Source organism: Lingula anatina, chromosome 3, assembly GCF_051362555.1.
Source record: "Lingula anatina isolate TDL-2025a chromosome 3, LinAna3.0, whole genome shotgun sequence".
In the NCBI taxonomy this organism is placed as follows: Eukaryota; Metazoa; Brachiopoda; class Lingulata; order Lingulida; family Lingulidae; genus Lingula; species Lingula anatina.
The window spans coordinates 10,331,476-10,350,801 of NC_141769.1; the positions used below are offsets into that span (position 1 = coordinate 10,331,476).

A 19,326-nucleotide genomic window follows, 5' to 3' on the forward strand; every position below is an offset into this window, starting at 1 on the left:
TCCTGAAATTGTTTTATAGACAGATAATGAAATCTTCACGACAGGTCGTGCACTACTTCTGGGCACCCGTTTGCAACAGTATTTATCACTAAAGATCTGTCTCAATTTATTTAATTCCTTATCATGGATGCATTTATAGTACATTTATGCATTTTTTCCCTTTAATTAAAGACATATATACGTAAAGTCACAATCTCATACACTTTTCAAACAACACTTAGTAAATACATCTAATGACCCCACAGCAGCTTTTTCTGCATGAACAAAACAGAATCCATCAATTCGAAAATCAAAATCCTTGACCAAGGAGCTTTCTATTCGAGGCACAGTGAGAAAGTTAGCCAGGGTAATCCCTCAGATTAAAAACATCTGAACTTCGGATACATTCCCCACTTTATTATCTGACAATCACATTATGAATATTTCATATTCAAAACACATCCTGATTTAATAAAGTATTTCAGGATGAAATTCTTTAGATTTTTGCCATAAGCAAACCACTGTTATTTTGTCTTGTGAAGAGGCAATAAATAGTGTGAGTTTTTGAAAGATCTCGGAGTGACACATTCGTGGTCCTTTTTACTAGGCAGTTGCAACAAACATTGATGGGTTTATTTCGACTGCGTCTGTAGATCCCTCAGGGTTTTCTTGATTTCTTCCACCATTTTGTCTCTTGGTACCTCTTTCTGAAAAATCAATCAGTCATTAACATGAAACTCTTTGAAATGTTTAAAAAAATTCAATATGTACTCAGAGTCCATAAATAATGCAATCCACTGCATAGTTGTTCTAAATGGAAATCAGTTTCATAGACATTTCAAACAAAGTTATATTTGAAAAGCATTTTATTATTCTATATAAAAAAATTCACATTTTAACATATTACCATGGATGCATCATGAACTCAAACTTAAAATATGGTGACACAAAAATTGGGCAGTAACGTTATTTTGCAAACCCAATGAACAATTAACACTCAAATTATTTGTTAAAATTCAGAATTTTATGTTCTAACCTCTTCTCTAGTAGAAACATTCCTCATGGTGACCACATTATTCTGTAGCTCAGATTCTCCTATAATAATTGCCAGGGGAATCTGCATGTCTTCACAGTCCTGGAATTGCTTCAATAGTTTTGGGCTCTTCTTGCATGAATGCTCCGCCTAGAGTTATTAACATGTTTCTTACTGTGCAAAACGTAAAATTCTATAAACAATGCTGTAATATGTTTCTTTCCTTTTTTTCAAAACAGACCAGAGAATCTTAAAACTTGGGATAATTATAAGTCTCTGTGTCTGCATTTAAGAAAATTACACAAAAAATTCACATCAGTTGGTTATTCACCTTAATATTAGCATCCCACAGTTCTGCACACAGCTTCATCCTATCTTCGTGGAGATTTTTTTGTGCTGACACCACATATACCTCTGTCTGTGTGGTCCTGCTTTTTATTTGGGAAGCCTGGGAAAGTTAAAATTAACATACATTAAAACCTATTTTTAAATTTCACACACTGGAAAATCCAAGTTCCCTCATAATTGTATTTTTTCTACAATTCATAACAAAGAAAAGCAACCCTGAATAAAAAGTGTTCAGTAATCAAACATCCAACTTTTACAAAAGAAAGATATCTCTAAAACCAAAACAAGAGAAGCAATAAAAGTCCTTACCTGACACTTGGCCTCGATGATGGAGAACACCCTCTCTACTCCTATACTGACACCAACACAGGGCACATTCTTGCCTTTGGCATCAAACATTCCTACTAAGTTATCATACCTTCCCCCTCCCGCCACACTGCCCACTCCTAGCTGCTCCTCTCCTGCCCCTGCTGCCAAGGGGGTGTTTGTAAAACCTGGATATAGGATGTACAATGATTTGTTTATGAAATAAAATAGCTTGAGGATGATCTTCTAGGTGACGGGTGCTCCTCCCCCTCATTAACTGGCGCGTGAGTGTGTGTGCATGTGTGTGCACGCAAGAACATGCATTCTGTATGTGCTTTGTTAAAAACTTGACTATATATTGATGTTTTAAAAATGTACATTTTGGTGAGGAGAAATCTCAGAACAACATGTAGGTGCCAAAATACTATACTGATTCATCTTTAACACATGGATTTTTAAAAAGTACAAGCAAAAAACAAATTCCTTTAAAAACTGTAAAGACTGACAGAGAAAGCAAATAATGCATTAAAAAGACAAAGATTTATCTTTAAATTGAAAATAAAGCAATTTCTTAATTTTTTTAAGATTAACAAAAACTTGCCTTTTAAAATGGCTTCATATATAACCCCTGTGTAATAATCTAATCCACGAGCAAGGCTCAGGTCAAATATCACCTGTGAATTATAATAAAATATTCAATGAGATACATTGTCTATGGTAGTAATCTTATCAGGCTCTGAATATTGAATAAGAAACCAAATATTACATTCACACTTGTCAAACTCAATCTAGTCATAATTCAAAAAAAAAAGTTTTAATGACTTGATGGAAAAGAGGAGGAACATTGAAAACCTGTCTGATGTCACACAGAATGTGAGACATGACAAATATTGTGTCGTAAAGATTGCTAAACACACATGCACATGGCAATTTGGTTCACAGAAGACATAACTTATCCAAAGACATATTACCCATTAGTCATTAGTCATTATTCAGTACATGAAAAATTTTAAATATTCAGAGCCTAACACAAACTGTTAAATAGTGGATTTCAAACTCACCTTATCTTTAATTCCATACAGTTCACAATACCTCAAGAGCAACTTCATTTGTTCTAAACCTTCTTTGGCATCTTTACTTTTGGACAACCTCTCATCTTGCAGCAACATTTCTATTAGTTCTGTCCCACCTAAAAAGTTTTAAAAGTAGCATTTACAGATATGGTGTACTTTTGCATCTTTTTAAATGTGTGGATCAACTTTTATCACCATATCAAGATTTCTTTAGCACATCTGATGACAGTTTGGCAATAATTAGACACTATGAATGTTTGTTTGTTTTTTTTTTCAGCCAAAACTGAATGCTTTAAGTGGTGTAAATTTTATGTGCTAGTGTGAGTACTGTTAATCTCACCAAAGCAGCACATAATTATTTTTGTCTCTCCTTCATCTCTGTCCAACTTTTTGACAGATTTGACTTGCAGGAGCTACAGGAGTGACAAGATGAAAATGCAGAAATAGATGACAAGTGAAGGAAAGAATTACACATAAGCATACAATAAACCTCTATCAAATGACCTGATAACAAAAAAACATGATGAAAAATATTGTGATAATTTACCGCTTTGTTTAACGTAAGTTCCTATCAGATCTGCAGAAGATGGTTCTAAACCTTTCTCATCCACCATTTCTGTTCTGACATCATCCCAGAATGTCTGAAACCAAATACACTTTTATGAAAAAATTATGTTCTCAGGAAATCTGGTAAGTGTTAGTCAGCACAAGCAAGAAGTGCATGAGTAAACAATATCCAGTGTGCATACTCAAAGCACGCCAAACGTGGCACAGAAAAAAAATTGTTTCATTTTTTTGATAACTTGGTCATGGGAAAATTGCTAGGGGTAAAACATGAAAATTCTTGGCAAGTGATTCTGTTTAATCTGCACTTTATCCAAACACTGTATTTCAAACTGCTACCCATCAAATACCACTGATAGTATGTTACCCTTTGAACTGAATAAATACAACCACTGAAGAGAATTCAATACACATACACGTGTGAGACTTTTGTCTTAATAAGTGTTAAAATATTCAAGTCACACTTTGAAAAAAAAAAACAATGAATTATCATCATTGATTCACATCTCACACATACATGGGATGACTTTTAAAAACCCATGAGCTGCTTTGTTAAAATTATGCACTTTTTACTACCTACCTTGTCTAGCTTATCAACAGCAGAACATATAGACCTAAACTTCTCTTCTGGGACACCACAGGCTCCAAACATGCCATCTAGAATTTTCCTGTGATTCACCTATTAATGACAGAAGAATGGCATATCAAATTTCATCTGCTTTAACTCGATATAATCAATCTTATTTTTGTTGTATGTATATCTCACACACACACTTTCAATCACTTGATACCAATTCACAACTGAAATTGCACATTTTTTTAGTGATCTGTAATGAAAATTATATTATTATTAGGTTGTAAAAATAGTGTTGATTGTACTGGAATAAATCTTAGAATGTCTTACCTTTATCACAAATTCTCCAAGATTTAATTCTTGTAAAATTTCGGCTACAATCTTTAAACACTCAGCATCTGGTAGCATAGGGTCATATAAGCCTGCTATGTCAAAATCCTGAAACATTAAGCAAAATTTAAATATTATTTTTGACTTTCTTGCCAAATTTACATGCAATACTGTCTGGCACATCAAATCGAGATTTTTAATGATGTAAATCATGAAGTACAGGTTCATATTCAGTTGAATAACAACTCAGGAAGTCAGAAGTCAAAACTCCTCCAATCCCCTACATGATCACATTTGAGATAAGGCATCCCATGAAGCTTACTCCATACTCATAGAAGTATACATACTTAAAATTTTCATCTCTTAAAAATAAATGCTTTTGACTTTTTTCTGTGATACATTTTACTTAGTAATATTCTTTTTAAGTTTCAACAAGTAATCAAGCTAAAAGTCATGGGGTACGTATCATATTGAAGTTACTGGTCACATATATCCCCCTTTCTGTCCAAGTTACTTACACACTGATAAAACTCCCTGAACCTTCCCTTAGTCATGGCGGGGTTATCTCGTCTGTACACTTTGGCTATGTGGTATCTCTTGATGTTCTGGATCTTATTCATGGCCAGATATCTGGCAAAAGGAACCTGAAGTTGCTGGTTAAGGTGAATTTTGCTTCATGCGATATGAACGATATATAAGACTGGTGATAAATAGGTAGAAATGGTACCTATTCATCTGCACTGAAAATGTTGAGCTTTATCAGTTTGACCAGCAGGTTCTTCAAAGCTTTATCTTCTTCCCATTTTACAGCAGTAAAATAACATTTCATTCACAAAAATATGCAAGTCTCTAATGTTTTTAATAGAAAAAGGTTTAAAAATTAAGAATAATCAATATTATGCAATCAATCCATTAAAAATCATAAAACTTATTAACAAATGCTCTTAATAAAACCCACTATGTGTACCACATATGCAAAGATACTGTGAGATCATATCTGAGAGACAGGATCTCCCCTCCCTGGTCTTTTAGGTCATAAATAAGCTTGGAATCTTCTCCATACTTTCCTGTAAGTGTTTCCTGTAAAAAATACACTAACGTCAATCTCTACATTGTGTTTTGTGTACATGGTACATTCAAGAATCTATTTTCATGGGTTACATTTCTAAAAGGCAGCAAATACATCTTACAAAAATAAAAAAATCTCGGAAAATTTTACATAATTTTAAAGGTAATAACAGCTGAAATCAATCATATACCACTGTATTGCATTCACTTTTTAACTTTGGTTATTCATGTCATAAAATAACATCTGTACTTTGATTAATTTGTTTAACTAGGATATTTTAATATCATAATAAAAGATACCATAATACCACATTAAAAGTTTCTTTCAGACCATTTGATAATATGAAAATACCAACCTTCAGTTCAAATACTGGCGTGTCAATGGTCTCAGCACCGTGGCGTTTGAAACAACTAATGATGGTGTCAAACACACCCTCTCGTATCGCCATCTGTTGGGGACTGTAGTCTCGTGTACCCTGAAGAAAGTTCACATTTAACACAAAATATCTGTGAATCCTAACAAACAGAGATTCCTCGTTGGGAGTTTTTAAAATATAAATGGTATGCCTTAAATAGTGGACAGACATGAGCTTTTACTACACTCAGGCAACGACACCTGACCAAAAGGAATGGGTAAGTTAGGTGTGTGGAGTGTCAACACAGTGCTCCCAAGAATTAGTGTCATAGAATTGAGAGAAAAACTGAGTATGGAATATGCAAAAAAGCATAACTAATGAACAGCCAAATCTCATCCCCTTTCCTCTCACCTTGGGAGTTTTAAGTACAAATTTCTTTGCTCCATCATCTCCAATCTGTGCTTTCAACTCTAAAAGTTTGGCCACTTCTTGCTCAATCTGAAATTATGCAAAGATATGACAAGGTAAGTTTATTCTCACAGGAGAGGCAAGGAAGAAAAACACTTCTGTCACACAACACATGATTAACACACTGCCCAAAACAACAATGAATAATTAATGCTCAATGTAGACTACAAAATACCTGATAAGATCCATTTTTATCGAAGGCATGCAAATAAATTCAGCAAGTGTCTGTTTTAATCAATGCTTAAAAAGAGACATTTCTTCAATTTAGATGGATAGTTAAGAGTGAAATGAAAAAATAAGAGAGGGTAACAATACTGTGGTACAACATAAATTTTGCTATGAGATAAAAGTTTGCTTTGAATAAAGAAAACCCATTATCTTCCAAATATCTAGTATTGATTACATGCAATGATTTGATGCCAAGTCACAATTGCAACCTGGATATACCAAACAATGATAATACTCCAGTGAGAAAAGAAACTATCACCTAGTACAGCATATGACTAACCTGTTCAATTGTCATTCCATGGTGACAATGACGTTGTAGCACAGGTACGTGACCACGTTTACAAGTGCGCAACAAGGAGTGAATGAAACGACGACATTTGATTCCAGAAGCCATGTCAATCCGCAGAAGTATGGGGTAAAGGATAGGTGACGCACATGGAAAGATGAGAGAAAGCCTCTATGTCAGCAACTCGCATCTATCTGTGGATGCAAAAAAATGGCTGGTTTCCATGACACCAAAATTCACTCTGACTGCAGAACTTAGCCAATTATAGTCCAAGGCAATCTTTGAATTTAATATTTCTACATTTTTCTCAGGTGATAAACAGTTTATTAGTAATATCCTTCAATCACCCTATTGATTTTAATCATTTTTCCATCACAGCCTTAATGCACATTTTCAACTCTAATGATTTCTAAGATGGCATTGGTATGTTAAATGCTACAAGCACAATGCCAAGCATGCAATGTGACATTTAACATTTCTATCATATTTAAAATATAAATATTTTGGACTATAACAACCCTGTGAGGTGTCGCTTTGATAAAATTTTGACCTGTTGTGACTGCTAGGTAAATCATTGACTAAAATGTCTATGGTTTTATAATAGCTGTTAAATTTTTGATAAAATCATTTTGCCAGCTGCCTCGATATGCACATTCATGTCCATAACTGAACCTTTTTCATCAAAACCATCTGAAAAACAAGGTGCACGTTAAGCAATGGCCTGACAGACAATTCTGTGCACTACTTTAGCCAAAAACAAATAAATAAATAAATAAATAAAAATGAAACAGCTGGTGCTATACCCAGAAAATTTTCATTTTATTTGAGAACCAAAAAGACCCAGGAATTAATCAAGCTGCAAAGCTTCGTTAAACGGGACAACCTGGACAAGAGGAGTCTTCATTATTAGAAAAAAATATATTTTAAACCTCAACTTCACCTGAGATTTATAGTGCAATGGCTTATGGGTTTTCAACTCCTTGATATGTTCTCCTATAACTCGCACCTCTCTGTACTTTTGCATCTCTGGAGGTATGATAGGTTTTCCATACATACTGCATGCATCACTGTTCTCTTCCAAATAAAATATGTTTACCATGAAATAATCACCTGTTTTCTATAGTTAACGCATTGCTTATTAATGGCAACTTGCACAACTGTGGCTATGCCAGTAACCAGTAGCCAGCTTGGTAGATGTTTATTTCTACCTACAGTGACAATGACCAAATGACCACTAGTTTAAATAATCAGATATATTACAGCATAAAAACAACAGCTCCCTCAGTTTTCCGGGTTACTTCCCAGGCTCTTTCACACAGAAGTGACAGCAAAATGTTATCTTCATGAAGTTAAGCCAATTATAATGCCACTTTTCAAACAATTCACTGTGACAATGTTATTGCTGTTTTAAAAATGGGTGTCAAGTTCCACAGACAAGCGACATAGCTGTCCTCTTTCTGTGTATGAGCACAGCACGCAAGTGTGCTTCCAGTGCAAATTTGATAGTTTGACTTGCATGCACGCATGCCTTTCCACTTTGGGCATAAACAATGTGTATAGTTCCACTTGAAGTGACAGCAACTGTAATTTTCCGGTAGATCTCCAACGCTCACTTCCACCACAGCAGAGGAATAACCTTAGATGTCCAGTTCTCCTCCCAGCACAGATTTTACTTGCCACAATAGGCTACCTCTTAGAAGTATATTCTAACCAGTCCACAAAGTATAACAAGCCGCAACACACTCTCAAGTATCTTATTACACAGCAATCTATTGACTGTAATATATCAGCCTGACATGCTCGTACACTTCCAAAATCTTTTTATACTTGCACATGCACAGTGCATGTCAAGTCAGTGAACTGCTGGTAGTACAGCACATGATCTTTCCGATTACCAAGCAGATATGTCATAAGTTCATGGTAAAATGGGATTAATTTCTAAATTCCGATTTTGACATCCTCATGGAAATAGTACTTAAACGTTTGGGAAAAAGTGCACACTGATTGTGATAGCCCTTCCTCTTGTACAGCAAAGAGGAGAAAAATGAAGCTACTTCTTCACTATGTCTAAATTAGACATTGCCTTTTTGACCTAAAGTCCTTCGTGGGGTTGGCAAGATCTGTGAAGTGCTGGCTAATTTAAGCCTCAAGGCTTGCCAACCTTGACTTTCTTATCAGTTTTTATCATGTTGTCTAACCCCAGACTGTCTTAAGCAACCATCAAGGTCTACCACTCTTGTGGTCAGTTTAATTAAATTTTATTCATTTTTACCTTATCTGAACTACAAGGTTGGGTTCTGGTCTCACTTGCTGTATAGATACAGGTGAGACTTATTTGACAGACCATTATGTGGAAAATGTGAAGAAAGCAACCTAGCTCATAGGAAATGACAAAAAGTCAATAATTACAGGGCTCAGAGCAAAAAGGAAAGAGAAAGAAAGTATGATGAAATAATGGTAAGTTTCATGCAATAACAGATTTTCTTATCATTTTAGTTTAACTAAGAATTTTTTTATGTATACATCAATTACCAAAATGGATCCAACTGTTTCATTATTTTAATATGATATCAATTAAAATGAACCAGTACTACAAATAAAAATAAATCAATAGAAATAAAAACTAATTTTTTTTTGTTTGTTTTTCATCACTGTTCTTTCTTGTTTCCTTGTTACTATCAGCAGGTGTATCATGCACTTTGCATTAAATTAATTTCACAAATTTCCCCCAGCCCCTTATAACAATGTTTAAAGTGTTAGCTAGCTCGCGTTCCTAAGGGAAGATTTAGGGCGTCTTCTGGGTTTTTTGGAAGACGGTAAGATTTTCAAGTTTACATTGACGGCTATCTAATGTTTTGTGTCGGAAGACGGTCAAATATGGAGGATGGATCAATAAAGATAATTTGGAAGACTGTCAGAAAATATCTCTGGACCCGCCCTTGCATTCCTTTTTACTATTTCTGATATGTAAGTTAATATATGTGCAAATACATGAAAGACATGAGTTTTCATTACTATAAAATGATGGTCAGCTAGCGATTACCATGATGCAGGACACTCAAGTTTTTTGATTACCTCTTACCTCTTCAATTCCCACACTGTTGAAAGCCAAAGGTAAGCATAATAAATGAATTAATAAATGACCGCCTCCTAACTCAGTCGAGTTGAAAATGAAGACTTGAGTGCTAAATCATGTAACTTTGCTTTACATGTTAAGCAATGTAAAACTAATCACAATATTATCAATGTCATTGACATATATTCCTTTCTGAAATTAACTTAGCTACTAGCACGTAACTAGATTTTTCACATAATTCATATACCCATCACTGTCATGGTACGTCCATCACAGATGTGAAGGTAACACAAATGGTCAAATGCGATTGCATCATTCATGTGTTAACTCCGTTATTGTACGACTTTGATATTGTCTGTAGTGTAGGCAAATCTACTAAACACGAGGTCATTAACCGACTAGTTGTCAACATTACTACCTAAATTTAGCACGTAAAATACGTGTCAAAGTAAACTGATACAGATCGACCTTTGTGTTTGCTGAAGTAAAGTTCTGTGTTTCTCCACTTTGCAACACGTGTTGAACAAATCGAGACAGCTGACCGGCATAAATTCGCCTCCCAGTTTGAGAGAAAAACAAATCAGTTTTTCTTATATAATGGTGAGGTAATAGAGCACTGTTTGTATATACAAACCTGTTCTTTATCTGCCTTGTCCGCCTTCAATTTTCTGACAACTTCCCCCTGAACTTTTATTTTTTCCTGAATTTCGGCACGATCTACTGTCGCCATTTTAGAACCTCGATTTGATAACAAGACAATCCTTATCCCAGTCTACCGCATGCAAACTAGTGGCTAATCAGTACTGAAACGACATGTATACATGTGTAGGCCTACATGTCGTAAAACGACATTTAAGGTCCACATTGGACTACAGTGTACCATTTAGCGAAAATAGATACGACCAAGAGCGATGAAGTATTTTTAAAATGAATAACATATAATCGTCCAACGAAGAGGGGCCTGCGAGTATGTAAAAAAAATCACCACGAAGAACTAAATCTAAATACTAACTAAGGGGGGGGGGTAGTTAAACGTACTAAAAATAGGAAATGATGGAGGCCTATTAATAATTGCACAATACGCCCACTCAGGCACTTTAATAGTTAAAGAAATATCAATTTCTTGTATTATATAATTAGTACACTAGGTCTTCCTACATGAAAAACAATTTAATTGGAACGGACAATTTTACTGGCATGATATTCGAAGTCATTCGCCCATGTTAACGTGTTTGAATATTACTTCTAATAACAATGTGATATTCTTTGTGTTTGTTTAAAACAAAATAAAACCATGTCAGAGAGGAATTTTTATTGGTGAAATAAAGTTACTGAATGTAGTAAAAGTTGCCCAATATCGCATACTGGTAGTCCCTTGAAATTCCCGAGGCACAGGCCTGCTATAAAAGCTTGTTATCTAGCGCTGTAAAGGGGCATATGCCTACATGATCATACCCGGTACATGTCATTCAGTAGAAAAAATTAGCATAAAAATAATGAAAAAAACACGCATTTTTGGCAATTTTTAGATTTCTTCCACGATAATTCTGGTAGCACTGGCCCATCCTGTGTATGCATTGGCTGTTTCAGAAGCACGGTTTCTGCATTGCCCAACATGAAAACCAATCACCACTTCTCCGGCTGCCAGGTTCTCACAGATTCCTTCAACTGAAAGGTTGCAAAGGGAGATACACGTAAATGTTAAAGATAAAAGGGAGCAATCAAGAATTTGCAATGTTAAAACATGTAAAACTTCATATTCTCATTATTCCTTGTGCAATTATTGTCAATTGAATACTAATGCACACACGATCTATCTAGGCTACTTTTACTCTTCATTTTTATCCATTTTTTTTTTTTTTTCATTAAAGCATCAACATATGGTATAATCGTAGGCCTACAAGTAATGGGTGCTTACTCAACCCACCACCTTTGTCATCATCCACGAGTCTTTAACACAGAAAGCAGAGTTAGGTTTTCAGGGTGCTAAGGGATAGGCCTACCCCCCCCCCCCCCCTCGCTACATTTTTATACATGGTTAACCCCCCCCCCCCCCCCCATATACACGCAAGTGCGAGCAGTCATGTGCTTCCTTCAACTGTACGCGCCTGAAGAGCATGCAAAGTGCAGTCTCTTTTTCAAAAAGTATTGCCAAAAAGAATTAAACATTATTACTTTTATCTATACAGTATATGTGCCGCACTTTCATAATATATGGTACAGTACATTGCATTCTAACTTACTGGTGGAATGCTGGTGAACATTATATGTATGGCTGGAATAAAACTGTCCATCTATAAACGTTGGGCTGTCACATTCAGTGCCGTTGAAAGTAAACCAATATCTGCGACAGGCTTCATTTTTTCCAGCAGTTGCCATGATACGGACATTACCATGGAAACCGACACGGAGCATGGTTGTTCCCGTTGTTTTGGTAAACCACACGTCCTGAAATTAAATGCAAACGTAACATTTATTATTCATTTAAAAAAAACCACCTGTTTACAAAGAGTCGTTACTCGTTAAAGCGATAATAACTCTTCGTTTTGGCCAAAAAATGAATTTTCCTGGAGTAAACAACAATTTTCCCATACTTACCAATGATTACTGAATCCATTTTTACATTCAAAGTTAGTCCCTGGTTTTTTTCTAAAAAGTTTGGTTTTTGGTTAAAATCTCTTAAGAGATTTTAACAGAGTATAGCCATCAATGGAGGTCACGTGGTCTGAAGACAAGCTCAGATATCAGAATAATAGCTATAACTGCTGTTTTTGTCGTATAACAGGATATATTATATTTCTATGAGTTATTAACAATGTTTTTATTGTGAAATATAAACCTCATACGAAGAGTTATTATCCCTTTAAGCAATTTTTTAATATTTTCTGGGCTTATTATTATTATTATTATTATTTTCTGGTCCGACTTCAGTGACATACCTCGCATCCTAAAATAAAAGGCTTATTAATTTCTCATTATTTGGTTATTTACTGTGTGTGACTGATTTGGCAGATATCATATCCTGAAATATGCCAATTTTAATTTTGCCGATTATTTGGCTATTTCCTGATATGACAGAACATGAAAACTATGTGGAAGTTTTAAGACTGGGGTTAAGGTATAGCTTACTCATTTAAACCAAGTCATATTTTTATGTCTAACTACCCCACAAACCTACTGATCTTCCCCAATCCAACCCCTCAAGATAGTGAATGAAATCCCCTCGAACAAAAGTACCTGTCGTCGATATTTCCTATAGAATTATACAGGAAGACATCAGCGGAGACATGCCCTATGGCTGTCTAAATGACTGGTCAGTCACAAAGTACCACATTATTTCATTAGAAACAGTACATATAAACGTTGAATCCAAGTACAGAGGCGGGTAGAGCTATTATTCTTGGAGAGGACAAAAATTAGATTTGGTGAAAAAATCCCGGATGTAATAGGATATTATTAATCATCTGTGTGGCATGGCAGGAATTTCCCCCTGTATTGTCCATTTTAATTTTTATTTCGGGGGGGGGGGGGGGGGGGGGGTAGTAACATTTTTCACAATACACAGATACAGTACAAGTATGCAAGATCATACATCGTACGCACATAATTCTAAATTGAAATTAAATTGTTCACAAAATGTCTGTTACCTTAATTAAACCGACATCCCTATCGTCGTTGATATCTGTCCATGTAAACTGTTTCACGTTTCTAGGGGAACAAGGGGTTCCTGGAATAAATTTGGATAGATTATGATATATTAAAATGAGACTTCGGGATGATTTGATATTACCTGTGCAATTGTCTTTTTTCACTTAAACTCCCCGATGCCCCAACACTCGTCTTCTTTCATTCTCATCAATTCACAAAGAATCCGGGTTCAATTCCTCTTGGCAGGCTAATATACTGCTTTAAAATCCACCTCAAGTTAAAACTCTCTATAAATTACCCAAAAAGGCCCTCAATAAGGTATATGTTATTGTAACTAAAGTATATAGAATATTTAGAATATTTACAACAGAACTACGCATTGTGCATGTACATGTAATGAAGCCCTAATTAAAAATACCCACGCTGTGTGAAAAAGAACTGATGTGAATCCGAGACTCACCAGCTTCCCCCTTTGGTCCTGGTGGTCCAGTTTCACCCCGAAGTCCGTCTCTGCCATCTCTGCCATCTCTTCCATCAGTTCCGTCTTTTCCATCCTTTCCATTTTGATAACATTGCTACAATGAAAGCTTCTGATGAGACTATAATCATTTTCTGTAAAATAAGCTTGAAATATTTTCATGTATCTTCATGTAAACGAAACACAGGATAAAGACTTTATAATTCACAGAAAAATCTGTAAAATGTTTTCAAAATTATGACTTGTGAAGTGAAATATCGAATTTTCATATGGTGGAATCCAAATTAGTGAACTTTTTCATCTTCTGAGAATTTTAATATCTTTAAAACAAACAGGACATGTTACATGTGGTGAGAATATCGAGACTATGTCAGATTTCAGAGTTTCGGGGAGATCGCAGTTGGCCTTTAGGAAAAGTATCGAAATAAATTATCAAAATCCACTTCACAGTCTATTTCCCGCAATGCTGTCTAGTCTTTCTTCGCCTTTACGATTAATTGCCTTCTGAATTTATTACACTGACTGTACCTGAAGAAATAAAAACATTAGTAATATTAAAGCTGGAAGATGTGTAATGTGATGACACTAAGCGAGTTCTCCATTGGCTTATCTTACCTGGGCATCTGTCGCCAGTTGGCTTATGCTAAATGTTGCCAAAACAACAAAAATTACAGTTGTTGAATATTTCATATCAGTGGCTGGATGGGATCTGTATCCGACTGCAGAATGCTTTTAACATGTACCCCTGTATATGTATCTTGACTATAATGAACCCAAGCTTTAAGCAAAGTCACTCTGATTTGCTCCAACAGGATATAAACTAACCGCTTAGTAACGCTCTGATTGTTTTCAATCTCCTCTTGGCTTCATCAGATGAAATAGGCTACGTCAAAATATAGTCACAGCGAAGCCATTTGCTTCAAAATAACGGAAGATAATAACTATTAACAAAGGCTTAATCGTTGTAACACCATCTGCGCGTACGTAGAGAGGTGGATTATAAGGAGGCGGTGCTTTCAAACATTTCTCAAAGTAACAACTGGGCATGTACAATGAAGACTATTAAAATTTGGGGTGCGAAATGAAGCAAAACATAATTATTTCAAGACTTTAATGTGGCGATTTTCTATTTAAAACAGGATTAGTGGAAATATGGATGTAACAGAACGTGGAAATGCTATATAGACTTAAGATATTTATGATAAAGAGTAAATCAGAATTTGCTGTGTGTGTATGTACTAGTAGTAAAAATAATGTACTCGGCAGAAACAGGATTTGAATTAAATATCAAGTCAAGCGCTGATTGTCCTTCACCCAAACAGAGGCACATAATGCGAGGCATGGTTATTATCGGTTCTTTTACATTGATATTAGTGATGGTCTCTTAATAATGTCTCAGAAATACATAAATGTAACAGTATGGAAATCATTGGAGTCAATCGATCTGGGTCATGTATCCTAATACGCTTTACGGTAGGGTAAAGCCTACACTGTATGTCAAACTAAAATGGCTTTAAAGACAATATTATCCCACTTGTAGTTTTACTGTCACTTCATTTATCAATTATTTGGTCAACTTTTGAATGATGTACAGTGTACAGTGTAGCTCGCCTGTTTAGAAGTGTTACAAACATACGCCAAAACCACAAGTGAACTTTTGAACTGATACAACAGCGGGTATACCCCAGGAACAATTTCATTTTGCCAAGCCAGGACACACAGAACCCGTGCGCACAGAGCACTTGCAGTCGCAGATTAATTGAAGTTAAAAAGGGTTACTAATTTTTTGCTCATTTTGTCAAATGTTACTGGAAGCAACCCTTTGTAATTGTATTGTTTTATTTAATACTGGTCTCTAGTTTATGGCATTGTATTTTATTTTCCCGCTTTGTTTTTATTTATCATCATAATATTTGATATTCTGGCAAACCTCTGTTAAAAGGTTATACCTTGCGGTATCATTTGCAGATAATAGCATATTTTCCGTATATACATGTATATTTGGCATATTGTAACTAACTTAAATTATCCATCATTATTTTTTAAATGTATTTTCCTTTTGGCTTAGGAAGGTGTGCGTGGATGGTTATATACTTATGTCGAAATTCAATGAAAACATTTTCTTATATCATAATAAATAGACAACATTTTGACTTTTATTAAAATTTATTTCTAATATAAGATTTGTTCAGGTAAAAATCGTCAGTCAAACACATCAACTTTATTATTCAAAAATCAACCAAGCACACGAATCAAAAGCAAAAGCACTTATGCACAGAACTTTGAAATTATACATCATTTCACGAACTGACCAGGGTATAAGAAAGAGCACAGGTAGCATCTTTTCACCATTTTGTCTCCTTTGGAGCTTCTGAGGCAGATATTTTGAATAAAGTAGTACAAAGAAATTTGTACCTCTCTGCCCTTTATACAGCATGCAACCCAACGCCTCAACCATATTACCACTACAAACCCTGCGCCCCAGTATACATACGGTTATGACTCGGATCTTTTTAATGGGGAAAATTTACCAGTTTTTGAGATGCATAATAAAAGATTCATTAAAAACACATTTCTGTGTAGCATTTGTTGTGCATATACTCATATCCTGTGTATAGAATGGAACTATCAGGTTGCATGCTTTTTAGTCATGTTGCTACAGCTGAAAAGGAACGATCTGATTTCAAGAATTTATGACTTTGAAAAATTACAGAATCTTTAATTTTACAATTTCCCCTTTGAAAAAATCGAGTCATTACCGTATCAATTTGTAGATGAATAAGTATGCCACTATGTTATCCGTCCTGTAAAAATGAATATCAGTTATACCTTCCACACTGTTCAGTCATTGGCCTTCCAAATTTCAAATACGATTACATTAAAATATAATAACTCAAAGCTCAGTTAGATCAGAGTGTAATTTTACAATGTTTGATACAAAAAGCATATGATATGTACATTTTTAAGCAATCCTTCATTTTAACACACAAATACGTATGTTAAGATACTTCATGGTATATTACCACTTCATGGGATAAATGCTCTGATTTTACTGTCAAATCGACTTCATAGGATAAATTGCGACTTCATCTCCACATAAGATATTGCCTGCGACTTCATGGGATAATGGTGAAAAAGTACCTGTTGTTGGCCCAACGTTATGAGAGAGAAATATAATGTTTTTGTACTGTAAATATTATCCAAAATAGGTAAACTGTACGTTTTAATTCACTTGTATGACTGAATAGGGTTTCTTTAGTGGTATTGGATGCATGTTTTGAGTAATTTTAAAATACACAGGCGTATGTAGGTGAGGATCCAGTATTTCTAAAAATCAGTACATTATGGGAGATTATGATCAGCGTGGAAGAAATAGGGGGTCCAGACCCCCTGGGTCCTCCCCTCCCAGATCCGCTTGATACATAAAACTACTGGATCAGGTAAACCAGGCTATGAAAACATAATTTACGCGTAGGTTACTGGATTATAAGATGGATAAATAAACAAATAGGAATCAATTATTAAAGATAAATAAATAGATAATAAAAAGAAGCAGAGAAGGTCGTGTATATAATTGTGCTCTACAATTATCTTGATCAAGTCGCATCCCACTCTGAGAAGACTAATTTTTCCATGAGGTAAGACACGCGCAAGTGTAATGATTTACGTCTGTCCCTTGGTTTCCGAGATGCTCTGTTCTGGTCCTACACCTGTGAATGTCCATCATGATGTGATCAATGGTGTCCCCGAAATGTGCCCTTGGCTGGCTCTCATTTGACCCGAAAGTATTATCTGCGGCACAGTCTGCATTTGGAAACATGTTAATAAGGCGTTCGGAGGGGGGGGGGGGGGGTAGGCCTACTTGTTGTTTAGCAGCCTAATATTAACGTTTCTGATCTGCGAGATCAACAGGCTTGTAGATTTATATTTATTCAGAATTGTGGTTGATTGTAATTGTGGTTGATTGTAATTTTTACATCGTAATTTTTGCTATCTACCCGTAGACCTTTAGTAGTGGGACTTTGCAGTCCTTTGGGGGGGGGGTATATATTTTTTTATATCGTTGTTACTGGTATCCTCTATCCATTAAAGTGAAGAACATGAGACGTTGGGGATATTTAAACTTGCCATTAGGGATGTGCACGTGTCCTTCGGATTTTTGGTGACTTTGGTGACCTAGGGGTGGTTGATTATTATCTTTAAATTGTATTTTCTGCTATATACCCATAGGTCTTTAGGTTGAGGAAACTAAAATGTCGGGGTGTGCATAGGCAGGTTTTTTTTTTTTTTTTTTTTTTTTTTTTTTTTTTTTTTTTTTTTTTTTTTGTGTGACCTGGGGTGTGGCTGTCCCTGGGGATGGTACACATATATATATTACCGTAATTTATTTCATCTCCCCCTAGACCATTCGAATTAGGAACACGAGTCTTTGGTGCATGGGTGGGCTACATTAGTGTGACTTGGGGTGTGGCCGTCCCTAGGGGGTGTAGTGATTAGTGATTCCATAGATTGCAATTAAGATTCCTTGCAGAGTTGGACCGACCCAGCTAGTACTACATCCTACCCTGTATGTGTGAATCTGGTGGCGGTCTTCGAGTTAGGAAGGAAGGGGAAATGTACAGAAAGCAGCAGACAGTACTAAATAACAGACCTTCAGTCGTATTCTTGAATATAGGTCAAGTTAATTAAAACCCATTCAAGACCCCATACTCTCAGGAATCCCAGGGTCCAAGTCCCATTGTTCTTTAACATAAAACACACATGTTAATTACTGCTCTTGGGAAATAAACATTTTTGTTTTGTGTTAAGACACAACAGCAGTTAAACGCTAGGATTCCTGATCGAGTGTGTGGGGCCTTGAATTAGTTTTTAATTGGATTCCCTGACCTATATTTATGCATATGGCTGGAAGTCCATTTAGTTCTGTATGTGCTTCTGCTGTTCTCTACATTTCTCAAGGACCCATGCACATTCATTAAAATGACAGGTTCATCAATCTCCGTTCCATGTTCCTTAAAATTTAAGGGTATAGATGGCAGAAATAAAGTTGTGAAAAATAGAATCAACCACCCCCCGGGATAGCCACGCCTGAAATATCATACTAACATTCCCGGAAACCTATGCATATCCTCAATGGTAAGCTTATCAGCCCGGAAGGTTTCATGTTCCCAACTGTAATGGCGTAAGGGTAGAAGTACGAATAACGATGTAAAATTTAAAATCAACCTCCCCAGGGACGGCCACACCCAATGTCACAAAAACCCAGAAGGACCCATGCACATCCCCAAAGACAGATTTTTCAATCCCCATAGCCTTACGTTCCCAGCTTTATTGGTCTCAGGATAGATATAGCAGGAATAACAATGTCAATTAATTAGACTCAACCGCCCCGAGGACCCCACCCCCCCCTCAAAAAAAAAAAAAAAAAAAAAAAAGCCGAAGTGCCCTTCCACATTCAAAATAGTATGTAGCCACGTTTCATGCTCCTAGCATAAAATACGATATAAAAAT

The 19,326-nt window shown here is 35.6% G+C and overlaps 2 protein-coding genes across 4 annotated transcripts; both read right to left on the reverse strand.

The window, feature by feature from the left end:
• Positions 1–89: 89 nt before the first annotated feature.
• LOC106156548 (histidine--tRNA ligase, cytoplasmic) lies at positions 90–10,480 on the reverse strand. 3 transcript variants are annotated; one of them, XM_013531841.2, is made up of 14 exons: positions 10,324–10,480; positions 6,043–6,129; positions 5,632–5,751; positions 5,192–5,287; positions 4,726–4,851; positions 4,208–4,315; positions 3,884–3,982; positions 3,287–3,380; positions 2,728–2,855; positions 2,268–2,340; positions 1,670–1,854; positions 1,344–1,460; positions 1,016–1,162; positions 90–686 (listed from the first exon to the last, which is right to left on the reverse strand). In XM_013531841.2, the coding sequence occupies exons 1-14, from the start codon at positions 10,417–10,419 to the stop codon at positions 612–614; spliced, it is 1,551 nt and encodes a 516-aa protein (XP_013387295.2). In that variant the 5' UTR covers positions 10,420–10,480; the 3' UTR covers positions 90–611. The 3 variants fall into 3 exon arrangements, with proteins under 3 accessions (XP_013387295.2, XP_086864564.1, XP_086864565.1); XM_087008438.1 differs by lacking the exon at positions 10,324–10,480 and adding an exon at positions 7,554–8,490; XM_087008439.1 differs by lacking the exon at positions 10,324–10,480 and adding an exon at positions 6,608–6,794.
• A 506-nt stretch (positions 10,481–10,986) lies between these two features.
• On the reverse strand, positions 10,987–14,624 carry LOC106156512 (collagen triple helix repeat-containing protein 1-like). The gene is made up of 5 exons (XM_013531791.2): positions 14,431–14,624; positions 13,798–13,912; positions 13,337–13,416; positions 11,933–12,137; positions 10,987–11,357 (listed from the first exon to the last, which is right to left on the reverse strand). Exons 1-5 carry the CDS (start codon positions 14,503–14,505, stop codon positions 11,215–11,217), a joined length of 618 nt encoding a protein of 205 aa, XP_013387245.2. The 5' UTR covers positions 14,506–14,624; the 3' UTR covers positions 10,987–11,214.
• Between the last annotated feature and the right edge of the window lie 4,702 nt (positions 14,625–19,326).

Excerpts from the sequence above, each read along its gene's own strand:
- LOC106156548 (XM_087008438.1), bottom strand. The coding sequence starts at position 7,712 with ATGGTAAACATATTTTATTTGGAAGAGAACAGTGATGCATGCAGTATG. Across the intron at positions 1,461-1,669 it reads TCATCGAGGCCAAGTGTCAG|GCTTCCCAAATAAAAAGCAG; the intron begins GTAAGGACTTTT and ends TAACTTTCCCAG. Across the intron at positions 1,163-1,343 it reads TGTGGGATGCTAATATTAAG|GCGGAGCATTCATGCAAGAA; the intron begins GTGAATAACCAA and ends TAATAACTCTAG.
- LOC106156512 (XM_013531791.2), bottom strand. The coding sequence starts at position 14,505 with ATGAAATATTCAACAACTGTAATTTTTGTTGTTTTGGCAACATTTAGC. Across the intron at positions 13,913-14,430 it reads AACTGGCGACAGATGCCCAG|CAATGTTATCAAAATGGAAA; the intron begins GTAAGATAAGCC and ends CTTTCATTGTAG. Across the intron at positions 11,358-11,932 it reads TGTTCACCAGCATTCCACCA|TTGAAGGAATCTGTGAGAAC; the intron begins GTAAGTTAGAAT and ends GCAACCTTTCAG.